This window comes from Topomyia yanbarensis, chromosome 1 (genome assembly GCF_030247195.1).
Source record: "Topomyia yanbarensis strain Yona2022 chromosome 1, ASM3024719v1, whole genome shotgun sequence".
Taxonomy (NCBI): domain Eukaryota; kingdom Metazoa; phylum Arthropoda; class Insecta; order Diptera; family Culicidae; genus Topomyia; species Topomyia yanbarensis.
The window spans coordinates 143,036,897-143,059,431 of NC_080670.1; the positions used below are offsets into that span (position 1 = coordinate 143,036,897).

The 22,535-nt window shown below is 37.1% G+C and overlaps 2 protein-coding genes across 2 annotated transcripts in view; one reads left to right on the top strand and one right to left on the bottom strand.

Moving 5' to 3' along the window:
- Positions 1 to 685: 685 nt before the first annotated feature.
- LOC131675823 (protein dj-1beta-like) lies at positions 686 to 21,158 on the bottom strand. Its single transcript, XM_058954971.1, has 5 exons — positions 20,898 to 21,158; positions 14,615 to 14,710; positions 14,417 to 14,546; positions 987 to 1,077; positions 686 to 924 (listed from the first exon to the last, which is right to left on the bottom strand). Exons 1-5 carry the CDS (start codon positions 20,982 to 20,984, stop codon positions 759 to 761), a joined length of 570 nt encoding a protein of 189 aa, XP_058810954.1. The 5' UTR covers positions 20,985 to 21,158; the 3' UTR covers positions 686 to 758.
- Positions 20,413 to 22,535, top strand: part of LOC131696435 (dystrobrevin alpha) — a 71,705-nt gene continuing 69,582 nt past the window's right edge. Inside the window, exon 1 of the mRNA XM_058954954.1 lies at positions 20,413 to 20,692. Coding sequence (XP_058810937.1) covers position 20,692 — 1 coding nt within the window. The 5' untranslated portion in view covers positions 20,413 to 20,691. The remainder of the gene's footprint in view (positions 20,693 to 22,535) is intronic.

The window sequence follows — 22,535 nt, forward strand, 5'->3', positions numbered from 1 at the left end:
ATGAGATTTGTGTGCTGCTCATTTTGCCCCATGCCGTAGGGCTATTTTCGCAAAAAAAATTTGAGGGAACTACAAAGTCTTGTTAAATTATTTTTATGTTTAAAATACTTAGAAAGACGATAAATATTCTGAAGATGTTTGCATTTTTCAATTACCTCACACATACGTCATGCTAATGCTTATTTCATATAGCTTGAATCTTATAACATTTTCAGTTCTTTGACATCCCATCAGATTTTTGTATTTTTCGTGCTTTAGGATTCGTTTTTTGACGCAATTGAAGTATTACATCATCTAATGGTGATTGACGGAGCATTCGTGCGAACAAAAAAATCGAAAATTGTTCATAGATTTTTGTAAAACGGGGGTGCTCAACTCGCCCAACATGGCGATATTGCCTCACTTTCCCCTATTAAACTTTGTTTGTTTTGTCGGAGCAACATAGTTCAATGTTAGATTTAGTTTGTGTATAACGTTCAGGATTTTTAAGATTCGTTTAATTTATTACATCACTTGACAAGTAGGTTTGCAAAATTTCCTTCTGCAACGATCATATATTGATTTAGAAATATAAACTAAAATGTATAATCAGTTAAAATTAAATGACTGCTTTGCGAGAAAAAGCATGAAAACATAGAAATTTCAGCCATTAGAAATTGAATTTTCGGATTGATTTAAAACAAGCTTGTCGTGAAAACGATAACTATATCATGTGTATTTTCATCTTAAGCAGTACAGTCCTTCGAAATCTGATTTCTCTAATTATGAATGTTCATGTTGTACAACATTCCTGATGCAACTTGCTTCACTTTGTCCGCGCCAACTAGGATTTCTCCAAGTTTCAAGGCAAAATCGAATGCCGTTCCGGGACCCCGACTGGTCACTAAATTTCCATCGACCACGACTATTTTATCGTCGATATACCTGTAAAATAAATTGATGAGTTATGTTACAACTACAGGAATGATCAAATTCGCAATTCTAACTTATATTTGCCTGAGAGTTGGTCCTTAAACGATGGGTACGATGTTATCGATTTACCAAGGGCAATTGAATGAGCCAGCAGAACCATTGGAGCTAAAATAAATAATAACTTTTATTCAATATATAGCTGAAATTAATACATTGGGAACATTCCGTCTTGAACCTTCGTTCGATCTGGTCACCAATCTTGATAGCTCCTAGTTTACCTAGAGTTTTTCAACAGCTAACAGTCTTTCTCGAGACTATATTTTCTATTCAATCAGTCTTTTCCAACACTAAATCGTCTTTCAAGAACAATTCAGCCTAAAGCAATTAATTTTATATTTAATTCTTTCAACAGGACTGGGTCCTCCCAGAAAGGCCGTGATGCGTCTGGCGATAGGACCCGATAAAATTACCACTTCTAATCGACACGGACGGTGATAACAGGAATAAAACAATGAACTGCTGAATGCCATCCGCTGCCGGCGGTGGCTGAGATGGACTGACAAAATTCAAACTTCATGCAATGCGTATTGTAGGGTTAAATATATCACAGATGAAATTATTTTACATATTGTTGCGTGGTTGACTGTGTTGAGTTTAGGGGACGGCTATAGAAAGCGCTCTGCCGCAACATAGTCCCCCCAAAACCAAAGGTTTTTAGTACAGCTACGTTGTGTTTGGATGTCTTACGTGATGATATGATGAAGGATACCGTTGATGGTGATTCCTCCATTGCTACTTTGAAGATGTCGAATGATGCTGAACGTTGATCCAGAAGACGATCGAAGAATGATATCGACGGAACACTTGCTGGATTTTGAATACACTCCAGAACGATGCAAGGCGTGTAGTCGTCCTATGAGCCAGATGCCGAATTGTATTCTGCTAAGCAGCTGCGAATTTGCTCACACCGGCATAGCCGAAGCGTCTCGATATCTACTTGTATCTTCTTGTAACCGTTGCAGCTTTCCGATGGAAGGTTCAAAAATCCTGGTCACGGCACCATTATGATGCGTCTGGCGATAGGACCCGATAAAATTACCACTTCTAATCGACACGGACGGTGATAACAGGAATAAAACAATGAACTGCTGAATGCCATCCGCTGCCGGCGGTGGCTGAGATGGACTGACAAAATCAAACCAAATTCGGTAGCAGAAGCCTTTATGGATGGTTTTGGCGTTATATTAGTAACTCCAGTGAAAACCAGATTGAATTCCGAATTAACAGGTAAAATAAATTTCTAAAATCGTTATACTTTTGTGCATACCCATCTCAATTACTTGAAATATGCAGACTTTTTAGTAAAGATCCGAAAAAGCTTCTCTTTACAATTGCTAATGCAGGGCACTACAAACTATTACCATATGAGATACTATGCTTAAGAGAATATAGCTGAATTACCCAACCTTTAGCATATTCGCTAGACATTTTTTAGATTGAAAAGAACATTAAGACTGAAATTTTGAAATCGGGCTTCTACATTCAAGCTTCTTTAGAAGTTTCGTAATCACTGCACAATATTGGCTATACATTTGCACTAATGTTGCATTGAAACTCCATTATAGCATTTACAATGCAATAAAGCTCAATATTAGCAGCATTAATGCATACATGCACAACCGAAATATAGCATTATCGCTTCCCAAGTAACCATAAGCATTAAGCCATTGCACTATATTGGCTATACATTTGCACTAATGTTGCATTGAAACTCCATTACAACATTAACAACGCAATAAAGCTCTTTATTAGCATCAATAATGCATAACTGCACAGCCGACATATAGCATTATAGCTTGCTCCATATGCGTATATAAAGCTGATATAACGCGTACATACTTCAAGGATCTTTAAAGCATGTAAGCTTTACAAAGGCATTTAATGCCATTATAGAGCATATAAAAAGCTGATATAATGCTATTGTAATGCTGTGGGTTTATTTGTTATGCAACTCTTCTTGAAGATTATATTCGGCATATTTCATTTCAATCGAACATATGCAATATAGTCCAGGAAGCAAACGCAGTGCACTTACCGTGAAGGACGAGGCAAGGTACCTCAGTTCGAGACTTACTAAAGGTAATTTTCGTAAACATTCATATCATGTGAGAACGAAAACCCATTAAGGAGATTCATTACAATGCATTAGAACAGAGTCAATTACGGTTTTAAACAGAATATTTTATTTTAAAATTTTTCTTTTTTGCTCATCATACCGAAAGGAAACATAAGAAATGGTTTTAAAACCATGGCGGATAATGACAACCAACTGAAGCTTTTTAATAGCATTAGTAGTGCCAATATAAGGCTTTCAAATTTGACATTTGTACGCTTTTGCTATATAATAGCATTAGTACTGCAGAAACGAGCTGTCAATCTCCGCACAGTAATTGCACTATATTTCGCCTTTTCTGGCATAATATCGGCATTAAATAAGTATTTAGGGCTTCACGGCTTTTTAGGACAGCTTTATATGTGGATCTAAAGCAGATATTAGGCTACGTTATAATGCTTATCGGTTACTTGGGTTGCTCTGTATACGTATATAAGCTGATATAAGGCGTACATGCTTCAAGGTTCTTTAAAGCATGTATGCTTTACATGTGCATTTAGTGCCACCATATAGCAAATATAAAGCCGATATAATGCTGTTATAATGCTGGGGGTTTATTCGCTATGCATTTTCTCTTGAAGATTATATTCGGCGTATTTCATTTCATTCGAACATATGCAATATAGCCTAGACAACAAAAGCTGTGCACTTGCCGTGAGGGACGAGGCAAGGTACCTCTGTTCAAGACTAAAGTTAATTTTCATATAAAACATTATTCATATCGTGTGAGAACTAAATGCCGATAAGGATATCAATTACGATACATTCGAAGGGAGCCATGCTGCTGTTCTCAACAATATTTTTATATTTTTCCTTTTTGTTCATCATACCGAAAAGGAAACATAAAAAATCGTTGCAAAACCATATTGCGGAAAATTACAGTCAATTCAAGCTTTCTTATAGCATGACATTTGTACACTGGTGCTATATAATAGCATTAGTACTGCAAAAACGAGCTGTCAATTTCTGCACAATAATAGCACTTCGCCTTTTCTGGCATAATAATGGCAGAATAATATGGCTTAGCGGCTACTTAAGACTGGTTTATATGTAGATCTAACGCAGATATTAGGTTGTGTTATCATGCTTATTGGTTACGTCACCCATAACCTCAATTTACGGACAAACGCCAATCGCTAAGGCAAATATCATTCCACTATAATACTAGTTGAATATTCAAAATTTTCCATTCCGTCTTTCGTGCGTATAGATTCGCGAAATATTCAACTGTAATTTTGAAAGTATTTTCAAATTAACTTTAATAAAGAAATGCATGGTATATTCTTTTTGCGATCTATGAAATGTAGAACAGTTATGCATGGATTAATATTTTTTAAGGGTACATAGCTCAGTTCGCAGGATAGGAAAAACAAATTCTTAGAAAGATTAATGTCAATTACATTATGCGGGTACAGATAAGAGGCGTTCACGCTGATATTTTAGCAAATATTTTGTTAGCTTCTCATTTGCTATTATATTTCATTTTAGAAATCTTGGGTTAAGTATGGTATGCTGAAATTAATCAGCTCTGTGAAATGATACGTAGTCATTTTCATTGAATATATTAAACTATTTCACACCTGTTTAATGATGAAGGGCCCTTCAGTTCAATAGCAGTTCGAGCAGTTTTAAGATGGCTCAGGCCGATGTATATTTTCAATAGCACGACGCAGCCTCCCAGTAAACGAAATGGCGGACAGGCAGGTTAAACTAGATGCTGGCGATCGGTAGGCTATTGAAACGTTGTTCTAGGCTATCCGCCGTAACTTGCCGTTTACTGTAAAAGTAGTGTGAGCTACAACTCAAAAATGGGGCACGAAGGTTGCATGATCTATTTACAGAATGGTCCAACAACTAACCACACAATCTGCCTTTTTGTAAAAAATATTACTAAATATAAAATGAAACTTTATGTTATTATACAACTTTTCTGACCAGAAAAGCAATTCAACGCGAAAATTTCCGATAACGCTAACTTTGAATTCAGCGAAGTGCGTTGACGATAACGATTAAATTAACGCCGGTAATGACGCTAAATTCATCGTTACCGACGGTATAGTTGAATTCAACGGTAAAAACCCTGGCCACAAACGACCTTTGTATCGCACGGAGATGTTATATAATTTTTAATCATATGATTTCAAGATAGTTAGACCATTCCAAACTTTCTGAAAGCACTGGTGATAACTCGCACACGACTTGTCCTGCGAAAGAAACCACAGAACGTTTCAAATGTAAATTGTCACGGAAATCATGAATCGAATTTCTGGACATGTCCTATTCGAGGAAAAAAAAATCTTCGCAAAACATGGTTAAACGTTAACACGATCCGCTTCAAAATAGAAATACAACTTCTCCACTTCCCCAGACCTCCTATCTCCGATGACTATCCGAGGAAACGAAAAGCCCCCCCCCGAAAAGTTTGAAATTCTTCGTAAAATTCCACGCGAAAATCCGCATGCACTTATGGGCGAAATTCCGTTCAAAATTTTGTGCGATATTCCACGTGAAATTCCGAGCGAAATTGCACGTGAAATTCCGCTCGAAATTCCGTTCAAAATACCACGTAAAATTCCCAGCGGAATTCCACGTGAAATGGCGTGCGAAATTCCTCACGAATCCCCGTGCAAAATTCCACGTGAAATTCCGTGGGGAATTCTGCCCAAATTTCCGTGCAAAATTTCAGACGAAATTCGGTGCGAAGCTTCACGTAAAACTACGCTTGAAATTCAGCGTAAAATTCCTTTCGAAATTCAGCGTAAAATTCCTTTCTAAATTGCGTGTGAAGTTCCGCACGAAAGCCCACATGAAATATCACGCGAAATTCCACGTAAAATTCCGTGCGAAATTCCATGCAAAACTTCACTTTAAACTCTGCGCGAAATTTCGCGCGGATACACCGACCACCGAGATTACACGATTTAGATTTGTTCCATTAGATCTATGTTTACGTTAAGAACGCTCCAACAACTAACCTCAGAATCTGCACTTTAAATAAATTTAAAAATATACCTACTTACAACAATATTACTATACACAAAATTAAGCTTCATGTGAAAATCTATCTATCTATATATGTAAAAGTCAATGTTTGTATGTATGTGATTTATGAACTCCCGAACGGTTTAGGTGATTGCCGTCAAAGTTTATACATAGTAGGCATTTGTTATGAAGCGTGGTTGTGTTCTATTGGTTAGGGAGTATCTGCCAAACAAATTGTGTTTTCCTCCTATTTCTTTGAAAGTCGCAGTAACGTGTGATGGGTATTAGGGTGGATGTACCAATAGTCGCATGCTTAAGGAAAGCTTTTGTTAAAAATCGACGAATAGACCTATGGACAATCTTAATACATTAAACGAAAGCTTTCAATCCCTACTACATACGAAAAATATAATGATGGTTTAATAACCAATTCATGTATTTAAAACCGCTTGTACCACTATAGGAACACATGTACCAATAGTGGTGCAATCGCTAATTTCGGTTCCCATTGTTGCAAATCCCATTGATTTCTTATGGGACTTGCAACTATAGGTACATTAGATCAACTATAGGTGCAAGGGAGCTCAAATTTCGAAGAAAATAAACTATTTCAATAGTTATTTGAGCAAATTTTAAGGATAACAGTTTTATTGTCGCATAATTTTAGTGTGATGAATCGATAAAAAAATATTTGTTGATGGTTGGTACCTTAGTTTGGCGTATAACCCACTACTGCAACTATTGGTACACCTCAACTATAGGAGCACCCACCCTAGCTAGTAATAAATAATTTCTCTGACGGAAAAAGCACTTCAAATAGACGCGAAATTTTCCCATAAAGCTGACGTTGGGTTCAACCGAAGACTACATACAGTCGTGATTCGCTGGTTGGACACTTTTTAACTGGACCGCTTTTTAGTTGGACCTCCACTAGTAGGACCATTGTCCAACTAAAAAGCATCTGAATGTCAAAATCTTATGTCAAATTTACTTTGACAAACTGACAATTATTAGAGATGTGAATAGATGCAATCACACTCCTAAACTCTCCTTTGGAGAGTTTTTGACATCTGTCAGTCGGTCCAACTAACGAATCAAATTCGTTAGTTGGACAGAGCTGTGGCCCAACCAGCGAATCACGACTGTATTAAGAAGACTGATATCTCTTTCCTTCCCCCATACAAACGAGAAGCGACAGATGTTACAGCGCCTCTATTGGAGGAAGGTAGGACGCTTAATGTAAACGTGTATGTGTGTGAGCATCACTATGGGAAGTACCACCTTTACCCGCAAGTGGCGTTGCTGTTACTGTCTCCAGATTCTGGACAGAGTTGCCAGTCTTCTTGATATGCATGCTTCGGTTCAACGAAGTGCGTTAACGATGACGGAAAAACAAACGTGAAATTCAACGCTGGTAATGGCGCTGAATTCATCGTTATCGGCGCTAAAGCTGAATTCAACTTTAACAACCCTGTAGCCAGCTCATTGACAAAACTCTCCATTTGTTCCATGCTGAAATACGTTGAGAAATGTTAACAGAAATAAGGCTAAATAGATTATAAACTTTATTTATTCGAACAGTCCAAAAGCCTGTCAGAATAGCATGATCGCAAACAGGCATCGTAATTCTCTCTCACTCATGCGAGAAGTAGCTTATCCGATGTCCAACTTTTCCGAGATAAGATGAGTCGCAAAATTCTCCGTCTCCACAAATAGCGTGAGAATTATTTTCCGGATAAAATTTATTTGACTTTTTCCTTCTCACCGGAGAAGGAGATAAAATTTTAATTTCATGGAAATCAATTAAAGCTTCAAAAAATACATTTAATTACAAAGAAAAGCGGCAAAGAAGTATGATAGACTTGTTTTTTCGTATTTTGGAATAACGACAGCAAAGCAGCGAACGCAAAAAGGATACCGCGATAAACTCATTCACTCATTCTCCGGCTGCTTTATTTATCCGAAGAAATAACACGTTGTATTTATCCGGAGAAGTTGTGTAAGTGCCAATAACTTGTCGTGTGAAAATGTGAGTTTTTATTGTTGCAGTAGCAAACTATCCGGGCGCATTTACTCATATGAGCGATAAATGCAATGCCTGATCGCAAACAAAGAGACGAAAGGCAAAGAAGGACTAAACGCAAGGGATTGGACGATTTTTTCTCTTCGAAAAAGCGTTTTTTCATCCGATATTTTCAATTCGATGTTTGACAACATCGACTTTTTGTGAATTGATAAAATCAATTTCAAAAATTGATTATTAGAAATCCCCTTTATTAAATAGTGCGAGTTTTTCAAAATCAATTTTCTTCTCGAAAAATTTTTTGACATTAAAAATGTCTTACTCCACTATCTGGGGTAGGTGTCATTCTAAAATCTAAACTATCTCCCATGTAACGAAACTATGTAAGGTTTGCACGCTTATAACTCCGATATTACTAGATGGATTTTAATCATTCATACACCAACCGATTCAGAAACACCTAACTTAAATATTGGTAACAATTTAATATCTCCGCAATAAAAGTAGACTTTTGGAAATTGGTAAAATTAAAAAGTTCACGAAAAACGGGAAAATTACCATTCGTGAGGCAGATTTCTCAGACAGAGCCGTCAATAGGAGGCACCTTATTGGCTCAATCAAACACGAAAAGTCATAAATAGAAGCGACTCGTGTTCGTTTAAATCAGTTGTTGCTCTTATCCCATACGAGCAACATCGTCTCCGGTCGATGCATTTGCATACACTCGCACCTATGTGACTAAACCATATACGGTCAAGAATGCCATTATGCCAGATTTATCTGGCACAGCCAGAGTTTTTTGCAGCTTCCAGATAAAAAGACAATCCTCTCATTCTGACAGATTTATGAATTATAAAAGTGTTTGCACACACATTTTGCAAATTTGGGGCATATTTTTCCAAATTTATCAAAAATCGATTGTTAAATTTCGATAACTTTGAGGTCGCTGTTAAGTGACAGATATTGCCAGACATTTTTAGATGATCTGCAAGATATTCTTTGAGAAATAGTAGCAACCCTGTATACGGTTAGTTTATAAATAGAGGTGACGCGGACACGTTTGAATCAGTTTTTGTTCATATGTCGAACGGGTAAGATCATGACTGCAGCTACAATAAGCGGTAGATGCTATGCATTTTCGGCAGCGGTGGCCGTGTACGGATTTTTCGGGTACCAGCACGGTGTCACAGAATGATTTACAAAGTGGGTGGGTGGGGTGGTTTGGATTTAATTCAATATGGCAGGATGCGACTTATGTGAGCTGCTTGAGTGTTGTGTTTGAAAAAAATTAAAGGTTTGTGCACAGGACACGACCACGGCGACATTAAAAATGTAGCTTTTTTCAAGAGCGTGCAAATGAATTTTATCTATCACACATATCGACTCACGTTCTTGCTCACTCTCCTGTTTTCATATGTTACAATTTGCTATACACCCTCCCAATTAAAACATAATTTATTGAAGGTCATTCAACGGTAATCTATTATTACAATTAATCAAGTATCTCACTAGCTGATTGGCATTATTTTGCTGATCTATCTAGTAAAAATAGGCTGGTCTGTCCAGAAAATATATTCAAAAGAAAAGCTCCATATTGAGAACTGTTATGAGGAAGCCAACGCCCGCAAAGGGAAATATACAGATTCTTCAGATTTAAATTTTCAATAATGTACTAATGAACTTAGGTAAACAATCTTAAGGTTAAGTATTTTTTTGATCGATTAGTGGTCGAACAAATGAAATTATTTGATAAATTACATTGTTATACAACGTTCGCACTGCCAGTTAAAACGGATTTTGATGCTATCTTGGTGATATTTTTCTTGTTGCTAATTATTATAACGTGTTATAACTCTGTAGTGTAAACATTGTACTATTAAACCAATTCTGTAGCGTTTTATGTTATATAAGTGTTTTATGTGGTAATAGGACTGACATAATTATATCTTCAGTACAGCGGTTTGTTTCATAATTTAAAACAGATTTATTTTAAAATTTAAATTAGTATACCCAACCGTTCTATTTGTTGTATACTTTAAAACGCGATTAGAACTGTGTTTTAAATACATAGGGCAGGACAGATACTTTGACTGGATAAACTGGGAAAACAATTTTAAGTCCAGTAACGCTTAAGACATGGCTTGAATTTTAATCGAAAAAGAACACCCGCTTAAACTGCTGCTTGGACGGTAAGTTCTGTTTTAAAATTTTCCGTTGTGTGCAGTACGAAACAAAAGTGTTTGAAATTAGAAAACAAAAAGTTCCCCTGGGAATGTGATTGTTTCCGATGCAATTACACTCAAGTTTTTTTACGCAGGGAATACAGGCCGCGTAAATGAAAACCACGTTAATTTTAAAAAACGCGTAAATGAAAACCGCGTAAATTTCAAAATCCGCGTACTCTCCTATATAAAATATTACGCTGCTGAACAGTGCAATAACTACAGAAGCACGTTGTCAGATGCCTTACTGATAAAAAACATATAACCGAAATATGAAACATATGAAAACCAATAGGCTCTTTACCCTACGCAGCTACAAAGCGCCGTAAACATGGATTAACAAGTTACAACGCACACGCATGCATAAAAATAAATATATTTCTTGAGCGTTTTTTCAAAACGTCATATCTGCAATGAGTTACTCTCTTTATTTACTTTCTCTTTCGATTTTTACGGCGTCGCTATAATACTTTTCACTTATTTTACAGTACAGATCGAAAGACGGTGGTTTTATTTAGCATATTATGCAAAGAGTTGAGGGATAAACGTTAAAGTGACCGAATTATTAACAGAAGCGAAAGTAAACAAAGAAAGTAACTCATTGCAGATGACGTTTTGAAAAAACGCTCAAGATTTTTTTCAAACGCAACACTCTTAAGCAGCACACACCGTATTGAATTAAATCCAAACCACCCCGTCCACCCACTTTGCAAATCATTCTGTGACACCGTGCTGGTACCCGAAAAATCCGCACACGGCCACCGCTGCCGAAAATGCATAGCGTCTACCGCTTATTGTAGTGCCATGATCTTACCCGTTCGACATAAGAACAAAAACTGATTCAAACGTGTACGCGTCACCTCTATTTATAAACTAACCGTATGTATATGGTTTAGTCACTTAGGTGCGAGTGTGTGTAAATGCCAACGTTGCCGAAAATCGATAGCGCTTATTGCATCGCCCGGAGACGATGTTGCTCGCATGGGATAAGAGCAACAACTGATTTAAACGGACATGCGTCGCTTCTATTTATGACTTTTCGTGTGTGATTGAGCCAATAAGGTGCCCTGTATGGACGGCTGTGTCTGAGAAATCTGCCTCACGAATGGCAATTTTCCCGTTTTCGTGAACTTTTTAATTTTATCAATTTCCAAAAGTCTACTTTTATTGGGGAGATATTAAATTATTACCAATATTTAAGTTAGGTGTTTCTAAATCGGTTGGTGTATGAATGATTAAAATCCATCTAGTAATATCGGAGTTATAAGCGTGCAAACCTTACATAGTTTCGTTAGCACCTAGCCCCAGATAGTGGAGTAAGACATTTTTAATGTCAAAATATGTATTTTTATGCATGCGTGTGCGTTGTAACTAGTTAATCCATGTTTACGGCGATTTGTAAGTGCGTAGGGTATAAAGAGCCCATTGGCTTTTATATAATTTATATTTCGGTTATATGTTTTTTATCAGTAAGGCATCTGACAACGTGCTTCTGTATATATTGTTAAAGCACTGTTCAATAGCGTAATATTTTATATAGGAGAGTACACTCAGGTTTTTACGCGGTTTTTTGCGAGGTATTTTTTATGCAGATTTTGAAATTTACGCGGTTTTTGAAATTTACGCGGTTTTCATTTACGCAGCCTGTATCCCCCGCGCAAAAAAACCTGAGTGTAATTGCATCGGAAACAATCACATTCCCAGCAGAACTTTTTGTTTTCTAATTTCAAACACTTTTTTTCGTACTGCATAAAATGGAAAATTTTAAAACAGAACATACCGTCTCAGCAGCAGTTTAAGCGGGTGTTCTTTTTCGATTAAAATTCAAACCATGTCTTAAGCGTTACTGGGCATAAAATTGTTTTCCCAGTTTATCCAGTCAAAGTATCTGTCCTGCCCTGTGTATTTAAAACACAGTTCTAATCGCTTTTTAAATTATACAACAAATAGAACGGTTGTGTAAACCAATTTAAATTTTAAAATAAATTTGTTTTAAATGATGAAACAAACCGCTGTACTGGAGATATAATTATGTCAGTCATATTACCACATAAAACACTTATATAACATAAAACGCTGCAGAATTGGTTTAATAATACAATGTTTACACTAGAGTTATAACACGTTATAATAATTAGCAACAAGAAAAATGTCATTAAGATAGCATCAAAACCCGTTTTAACTGGTAGTGCGAACGTTGTAAAACAATATAATATATATATAATTTTTCAAATAATTTCATTTGTTGGACCACTAATCGATCAAGAAATACTTAACCTTAAGATTGTTTACCTAAGTTCATTAGCACATTATTGAAAATTTAAATGGAAAATGAAATTTCATATTTCATGGAGAACCTGTATTTTTCCGTTGGCGGGCGTGGGCTTCCTCATCACAGTTCTCAATATAGAGCTTCTCTTTTGAATATATGTTCTGGACAGACTAGCCCATTTTTACTAGATGGATCAGCCAAATAAATAATCAGCTAGTGAGATACTTGATTAATTGTAATAATAGTAATTACCGTTAAATGGCCTTTAATAAATTATGTTTTAATGGGGAGGGTGTATAGCAAATTGTAACATATGAAAACAGGAGAGTGAGCAAGAACGTGAGTCGATATGTGTGGTAGATAAAATTCATTTGCACGCTCTTGAAAGAAGCTACATTTTTAATGTCACCGTGGTCGTGTCCTGTACACAACCCTTAATTTTTTTTTCTGCTGATGTTATTCGGGATCATTTTTCCATCCCAATGAATGATTAACGGAACATTCGGGTTGAAGTTTTTTTTCGATCTGCTTATAATGCTCTGACATATCAACTCGACATCAGTTGTTTCAGTCTGTAACTTTACTTTCATTGATATAAGTCAGGGTAGAGGGACACAGTATGTTTCGTTTTTTCGTTACTATTATGTACAGGACATCTGAACGTTCCAACTCGACAATATTGCAGATAATTCAGTTCGAATTTCTATAGGGTAATGACCCCCCACCCCCACGCTTCACTACGCCCTATTCCTCAACTACCTACGCTCATGAAATTGAGCTGAAGCTTTTGAATAATTCATCCAAACATAGCAATGTGATTAATCTAATAACTACGATGTTATTTCGGTATAGATTATGAAATATCTTTTGTACACCGGCAGTGCTGACAAAAAATGATTTTTGTCATCTAAATCGAACTATTCAACATTGAACAGCTATAATTATTTTTAGAGACATTGTAACACAATACATCCTTCGACAAAGTTGTTCGGAATATCCTGGACTATACTTCTATCTAATTAGTTGAACATTGCATGAAGTAATGTAGTCTGTAGAGCTGAAAATGCAAAAAACTAGGTTTTCCTATACTAATTTCCATACAAATTACAAACGCAATGCGCTACGCCTGGTCAAAAAAATCGACCCCAAATATTGCAGTTATTTGGGACCCCAAATGGAACCAACAAACTTGGTGCTGAAAAAACGACCATTTTGCTCCATTCTAATAAATAATAACAAAATAATATATACGCGAACGGAGGTCTTAGTGGAATGTACGTAATGTTTCAAAAATTTTCTTCCATTTAATTCCACTATGTTTTTATAGTTAGATGCACTTGCACTTCACTATTTAACAGTTAAATAGTGAAGTGCAAGTGCATCTAACTATAAAAACAGTGGAATTAAATGGAAGAAAATCTTTGAAACATAACAAAATATACATTTAAAAATATATAATGAACTTAAGGTTGGACAGAGAATGGGCAAAAATCGAAAATGAAAAAAGCAGTTTTTTCTACACCATGTTTTAGTTCTTCATAAAAATCAACCAGCAATACTGTAACAATATTCTACATAAGATGATTGATTTTTAAGAAGATCTAAAACATGGTGTGGAAAAAACTGCTTTTTTCGTTTTCAATTTTTGCCCATTCTCTGTCCAACTTTAACCCAACCATAGGATTCTAGTGTTTATGATTGAGAAAGCAACAATTGCACGTAAAAGGTTTTTGATTCCTTTTTTGATCCTCCAAACGTAACTTCAGAATACCTCTTGAAAACTAAATTTTAAGCATACGTTCTAATTAATGAATAAATGTAATTAATTATACCTGCGCAAATCGCAGCAATCAGTTTCCCATTTGATTCAAATGTTTTCAAAATATCTCCCAGTTGAGAAGATTCTGACATGGCTTTGGATCCACCAAGACCACCAGGAAGAACTATAGCGTCGTAGTCTGTCTATAGAACGATCCAAAAAGATTAGCCTTTACTATTATTTTATCTCAACATTTGAAATATATCCTTACCTTAGATGCATCATCGAGTGTTGTATCGGCATGGATGATTACATCTCTAGAACATTTAATCTTGGTATCCCCAAGTCCCGCTATAGTTACGGTCACCTGCAAAAATTGTATCCGATTATCCATCGTTCAAATCAAACGTACGACGAATGTCTTGCAATGAGCCTATTTTAACCCTTTCATGCCCAACTTTTTTCTAGTGCATGTAGGGTTTCAAAGCTATTTTTCCTTGAAAACGGTGGGGTCAAGAAACACGAAAAGCCTATTTTCACAAAGATAGGTGCTTCCATGGCAGTGCTAGAAGCTGGTCAATTTTTACCTTCTAATGCTCAATACAATTCTCCTAGAATAATTGCAATAGTCCAATTACGTGGAAAACGTAGCTAACGACAGTCTAAATTGATAAGTTTTATCAGTTTTCAATAATATTGCACCATAACGATGGTATATGAAAAAAATCATTTTCCATCGTCAACATAAACTGTCCCTGGCAGCACTGCTCCATCGGAATCCAATCAGATTAATTGCAATAACTTCAGTTCTAGAGCTGATCCTTGTAACGGTTAGTACTCAAATTAAAGGCAATAATCACATTAATGAGCCTTACTTGTTTTTGTGAGCAAATCTCGTCTCAATCAAAAGCTATAGCTGTTTAAAAACCACAAACAGCATGGGCATGAATGGGTTAAAGACGTTATGATGGAGAATGGACAAGATTTGCTCACAAAACCAAGAAAGGCCCAAGTAACTGGAACCACAGACGTCCATCTTCAGCAATCAACTTGTGTAAAAATCCCTAACGGTTTCCAAGGTAGTTGGGATATTTGTATTTGTATTTAAAATTTGTGTTCATCTGACACTAAGTCTTAATGAACTAAACTAAAAATAATTAACCTAATGTAACAGCAAACGGTGACGAAATTGTGATAAATTATAATTGAGGTCGAAGTGCTCAGCAAGCTCGTTGAAGCGACGAACCATCGCTAAAATCGGACTATTAGCAGCGTAGTTGGTGTTTCGCATTTCGATGTGTAGTAATGTCCGAGGGCGAAGAACACGGGTTGGGGCGTAGAGGTTGATTTGTCCAAGGAGATCGGGAACATCATACTCAGCCAACAGAAGCTTTGAAATGAAAATGGCTTGCGAAGTATGTCTACGTTCTTGCAAAGTATGTAGTCCTAATAGTCTGCAACGGTTCTCATATGGTGGCAGGTTCAACGGATAATTCCAAGGCAATTGACGTAAAGCATATCGTATAAATTTGCGCTGGACAGCTTCAATCCTTTCACTCCACGTTGCATGATAAGGGCACCAGACGATGTTTCCAAATTCCAACTGCGAGCGCACCAGTGAGCAATATAAAGCCTTGAAACATAGAGGATCCCGGAATTCGCTAGAAATTTTGAACATAAAACCTAGAAGTCGATTTGCTTTGTCGATGGTCGCTGACAGGTGATTGGTATAAGTTAGCCTTTCATCGAGAATAACACCTAGATCTTTTACGTGGTCAACGCGTTGCAGCTGAGTTCCGGCAATGTTGTAGTTAAAATGTCTCTTGTACGATGAAAACTGATGACAAAACATTTCGTAACACAAAGGATCAACATGTTTCTTTGACACCAATTGTAAAATGTATCAATGAGACACTGTAACTCACGGCAATCGGCTTCATTCCTTATCACAAGAAATATCTTCAAGTCATCGGCGAAAAATAGTTTCCCTCCACGCATTAGAACAAAGACCGCATCATTCACGAATAATGAAAATAGTAATGGACCTAGTGTACTACCTTGGGGAACTCCGGAATTATTACAAAAAGATTCAGACACGTTGTCACCAATTTGCACGACGCACTCGCGGTGAACAAGGTAGGATCGAAGCCAGTGGCAGAAACTCGAGGTACATCCTAGTTTATCAAGCTTTGCAAGCAGTATCTCATGGTTAACTGTGTCGAAAGCGGCCTTAAGATCTGTGTAGACCGTGTCCACCTGGAGTTTCCTGGATATATTTTCAATGCAAAACGATGTGAAGCTAACTAAATTCGTCTCAACCGATCGATCAGGGAAGAATCCGTGCTAACAAGGGCTTATGTAATGTTTACTAGCAAAAAACAACACCTCGTTGATAAGCGCTTCGAAGATTTTCGACTCAACTCTCAGCGAAGTGATTCCCCGGTAGTTCACGATGTTGCATCGGTTATTCCTATACCCAGTCAAACTAGTCCGGAACCGGTTCGGACTTCTGAGTGGATCCAGTATGAATTCCAGCGCAAATGCATCAACCAATAGAATCGGAATTGGTTGTTTTCTTTGAGCAAGATTCCATACTGAATCCATTCAGGATTTGGAACTGGTTCCCGAATGGATTTGACGGATAGTTGGGATAAGTAGATGTGGCGGCGCTAGTGTTTATCGTACAGGTCGGACTCGATTATCCGGGGATTTCAAAAAAATCCCACCCCGGATAATCGAATCAACCGGATAATCGAATCAACCGGATAATCAAATCAAACTTTTTTTGCGTTATTTTATGAATTTAAGCTTCATTCGTGGAGAAATTGGAAATAAAATGGTCAGGATAAATTTTCCTTTTATGGTAAATGTAATTGTAGCTATTTTGGCCCTAGTCGATTTTTCAGACTTTCAGTTTGTGACTTGTATTTTCAGTTGGTTTTCATTTATTATTCATATTGGTAACGAGTTAACGGTATGTATCAGTTGTTTATAGCTATTTGTGTAAGAATTCTAAGATAAACTTTTTAGTAAGGTGTGTCTTTTGCAATACAGGTCAAATTCGATTACCCGGAGCTTCGATTTTCCAAGGTAAATGATTCGATTACTCGAATACCAGAAAAAAAAATAAAGTTAGTAAGTAAACTGGAGGTCGTCTGTTTCTTGGCTCCAGTTTAATTTACGTGGTAGTGTTATATATCATAGCTAACATGTCTTTTAACCCTCATTCTAGTTAGAAGAGTGCGTGTTGCGCATCCACAAAGAGATCCTTGTCCTTGTAGCATCATTTAGTTGACCAATGTTGTATCGGAATGTCAGGTAATCACTACGCGTGTAGTCTTCGCAAACTCTCCCACTCATACTTATCACTAGCGAAGGACTACAGGTTACGTAAATGATGGGTTCCCGGCCGCCTCAACGAGAAGGACTGCTGGCGCCCTCTTTACATAGCCTATCACCCATATTTGCTTGAGCTACCCAAGAATTGAAATCACCTCCAGTGACGGCCGGGTCTCTTGTCAGAATCTCGTTAACCATTTCTTGACCAACGTTTTTCTACCGCTTATAGGGTCCCAAAACTATTTTTCCTTAGAACTGTTGGTGTCAAGAAACACGAAAAACCTGGTTTAATAAAGACGTGCTTCTTTTGCAGTGCTAAAAGAAGCTTAATATTTACCTTCCGATCCAGTCCTATTGCATGAAAAAGGTAATTGAGGGAAATCTAAATTAGAAAGTTTTAGCAGTTCTCAACAATATTGTCAGGCTAAGAAAATATTCCAAAATTTCATTTTAACCATTAGGGCCCTTCACGATTTTTGACCCCTCCCTCCCCCCTCGTAGCATTTGGTCACAAAATTCTAACCTCCCCCTCGTAAATAACGTAGCATTTACCTACCCCCTCACCCTCGTCCCATGCAAAGCGCACGGGTGATGAAAAAAAAAAATTACATGTTTTTCAATTATTTTAAATACATGTCCTTTCAAAATGTTTGACGACTTTTATCATCATTTTCATTACAACAGCAAATTGCGTGCAAAATAAGCCCATTTCATCACAAATATAGTGTTGATAGTTTTGTTTTGAATTTTTTATGTCAAGGGGCGCATGAAGAGAAGTTCTCTCAGTTCACAATCCTGCAGCTGCCAATGATTCTAAGAAGCATACGTTCATCTAAATTACTAGATTTTGTTTGAATGAATCCGAAGTGAAATTTTGAATCAGCTTCCAAACTAAGTTTACTAGTTAGCAACATTAGCTAACTAATGTAGCAAGTTAAATCCGCATACAAAATCTTTTCGTATTTTTGCGAACTTGTAATTCCGCGAATCGTAAAATTTACCTCATGAAAAACCGCATCAAAAGTAACTTGTTTGAATTTAAATTCATTTCTCTTGGGAATGGAGGATCATTAAATTGTTTTCTCTAAACAATGGATTTTAAACTTAATGCTGCGTCGCACAACTTCTGACCCTACCCTCCCCCTCCCTACCCCCCAAAATGCTACATCATTTATGCATGGCCCCTTCTGTTAAAATATAAAAACAATTTTTTTCGAATATTTTTTTCGTGGGCATGTACATTACCACAAATGGTCGGTGTTAAGTCAGACCGGAGTAAGTCGCAAAACATCAAAAAGTGAGATAATGATAGCAATGGATGAAGAATTTCGTCAGCTACATTCGACTTTTGCCAGATTTGAAATATGTAACAATAAACAAGAATTACGGCAAAAATTAATATCCAATCATAATGTAAAAGATGCTGCGATTCAAACTCGATTCAATTCTCGAAATCAATACACTCAGGTTTTTTTACGCGGGGGATACAGGCCGCGTAAATGAAAACCGCGTAAATTTCAAAATCCGCGTAAATGAAAACCGCGTAAATTTCAAAATCCGCTTAAATGAAAACCGTGTAAATTTCACAATCCGCGTAAATGAAAACCGCGTAAATTTCAAAATCCGCGTAAATGAAAACCGCGTAAATTTCAAAATCCGCGTAAATGAAGACCAATTAAATTTAAGAATCCGCGATAAAGGGAACCTCGTTGATGGATACCGCGTAAATTCGTCATGACGTCATGCTCGATTGGCTCCGGCATTTGACATGTTCAATTGGCTCCGCTCCATGGCTCCGCCTAACTATGAATATAGTAATTATAATTATTAGCTTGTGCCCGGTTAAACCATTCGGAATTTGAATCGGAATCCTGAATGGAGTTAGTATGGATTCCAAATCAAATGCAACAACCGATTCTGAGTCGGAATCGGTTGTTGCATTTGATTTGGAATCCATGACTCCCCACTGAGACGTCCAAAAAATTGTTTCAAAATCGTTCAACACGGGTCCTGTGATGGACGTTTGTTGAACGGTTATTTGGACGCTGTCCAAATTGGTCCAACGAACGTCCTTCACTGGACACCCTCTAAGAACGGTTGGTTTCAAAATCGTCCGATGAAGGACGTTCGTGGGACCAATTTGGACAACGTCCAAATAACCGTTCAACGAACGTCCATCGATGGACCCGTGTTGAACGATTTTGAAACAATTTTTTGGACGTCTCAGTGGGCAATTTTGAAACCAACCGTTCTTAGAGGGTCCATTCAGAAATCCGAATCGGTTCCGGAATTAGTTTAACTGCCCACTGAGACGTCCAAAAAATGGTTTCAAAATCGTTCAACACGTGTCCAACGATGGACGTTCGTTGAACGGTTATTTGGACGTTTTCCAAATTGGTCCAACGAACGTCCTTCATTGGACGATTTTGAAACCAACTGTTCCTAGAGGGTGCCCTCTAAGAACGGTTGGTTTCAAAATCGTCCAATGAAGGACGTTCGTTGGACCAATTTGGACAACGTCCAAATAACCGTTCAACGAACGTCCATCGTTGGACCCGTGTTGAACGATTTTGAAACAATTTTTTGGACGTCTCAGTGGGTGGGTGCACGCTGACGAAGTCGACTAGCAAGTCGACATGAATTGACTTCTACTCCTTCTACTGTGAGCCGTGTTTACAAACATTGCTTCACAGTTTAAGGGCAGTGTTGGTAAACACGGCTCACAGTAAGTCATTATTTATGTCGACTTCGTCTGCGTGCACAGCCTAATTGTGGCTACGACACATCGCTTTCTATGGTGTATTGTTCGGTTTCGCTGCCCTTTAGTAGGCTTTAAACTGGCTATAGGCCCTATGTTTAACTAAACCGTCAAACGAGATCACAGGTTTGCTTGCAATTCCAGCGACGAATTAGTCAATGCCTCGTCCGCCAGTCTCAGCGGATCCTTGGCCTCGGTTATGCAGCCACACGCGCGTCACACTCGGGCCGCTGTATAACACAACTTTTTAGAGTAGGTACTATGCATTTGTTATTAAGCTTTGGTAAAAAAAAAACATTTCCGCCCCCGAATTGCTTATTCAGGCTAAAATTCGGCCATTCTGGCAAAAAACGCGCAAAAAACAGATCTCTAGGTAAAATCTCTAGACAATTACCAAATAACGTGTGTGCAAAGGTGACCTTTGATAATTATCATTAATATATTTCAATATACTTACGCCGCATCTTCGCAAAACGTCAACACCAATGACGAATTCCATTTCTTCTGCGCCGTGGGGCAGCAACATTAGCAATTTTTTCGACATGATTAAAACTTCCAAAAGGAAAACTACTCCAAAGATATTTTAAGCAAGTACTGATCCTACAGCCAACTGAAAAATAATATGAAGCAGTGCTCGCCAGGGATACCAGGTATATTTTTCAAATATCTTCACATTTCATTTTCATAAAAATGTACATTTCCCAGTTAAGCTCAGTCGGAAATGAACCGGAATTCTGGGTGGTTCCAGTTTGTATTCCGGCTCCAGTGACACAACCGATTCTAGTTAGAATCGGTTGTGTGACTGAAGCCGGGGTACGAACTGGAACCAACCAGAATTCCAGTTCGTTTCCGGCTGAACATTATTGGGTTGTCTTCAACAACCATTCAGTTACCGATTTTGAGCCAGAATTCTGCCAGAAATCAGTCAGACATCCGAAAATAATTGTCCTCAAAAAGAAATGCACGACTTAACCACAGTCTATAGAGCAGCGTTGCCATAGTTGCGGATTTTTCCGCAATCTTGCGGATTTTCCGCAATTTGAAATAGAGTGGCGGATTTTTCTGCGGATTTTCTGCATTTGCGGATTTTTTGCGGATTTTTCATGAATGAATCAAATGGTTGGCCTTAATTTTTCAATTTTAAATTGTATGTTTAATCACAATACGAACATTATATTATTTTAATAAATTAAATTATGCAATCATTGGCGTACAGGGATGTAGCCGACTTTGACATATAGGGGAACATGGGGAGACTTGACCAGGTTTTCAGCTAAAGCTGCATAACTCTCTAAAAAGTTTTCAATCCTTCAAAACTCATTGAGATATGATGTAGAAAGGTAATGTGCATGCTTATGATTTTTTTGCAGAATTTTTAAATTATTTTTGCAAAAGATATAAAAGTTTTTCGGTGAACGTTTTCTCCGGTTAACTGCGGGGAGACTTGACCAAGGCCTGGAGAAACTTGACCAAGCAAAAATTGAAAAACCAGGACAAAAAATATAGACATAAAACATACTGTAATCCTTTTTTCCATATTGTCCAGATCCTCAGGTAACAGTAAAAAATATAAAAGGGTTGCGTTTCATAAATTTCGATTTTTAAATGTATTTCATTTTAAGGATTATCGGTACTGCTTACATTGCATGTTCACACGTTACCAAATTATCCATATTACTGCTAACCTTGACTACTAATACTAAATTATATAGCCTGGTATTTTAGGTGGGATTTTTGTGTGACGTGATTAACATTAACAGTAGTAGTAGATACCACAGCGTAGTAAATATCAGAAATTTGGTATCCTTCTTCAGATTATTGTCACTTGGTCAAGTCTCCCCAACATTGGTTCTTACGTTCGATGTCGTGAAAATTTTAGTAATAATAATTCCAATGTTCTGATTAATGTAAAATCGTTTCACTATAAGGAATAAGATGTGATATAAGTACTTTGAATGTAATTATTAGTCGAGTAGATATGTCTATACAAAATTTGAAAAAAAATTACATAATTTAACTTAAATGTATTAATTACGGAATATTTTCTATAAGGAAAGGATTTTTTATTCCAAACTTTTAAAATTACCTTTTAAAA

Excerpts from the sequence above, each read along its gene's own strand:
- LOC131675823 (XM_058954971.1), bottom strand. The coding sequence starts at position 20,984 with ATGTCGAAAAAATTGCTAATGTTGCTGCCCCACGGCGCAGAAGAAATG. Across the intron at positions 14,547-14,614 it reads CACTCGATGATGCATCTAAG|ACAGACTACGACGCTATAGT; the intron begins GTAAGGATATAT and ends ATCGTTCTATAG. Across the intron at positions 925-986 it reads CAACTCTCAGGCAAATATAA|GTATATCGACGATAAAATAG; the intron begins GTTAGAATTGCG and ends TTTATTTTACAG.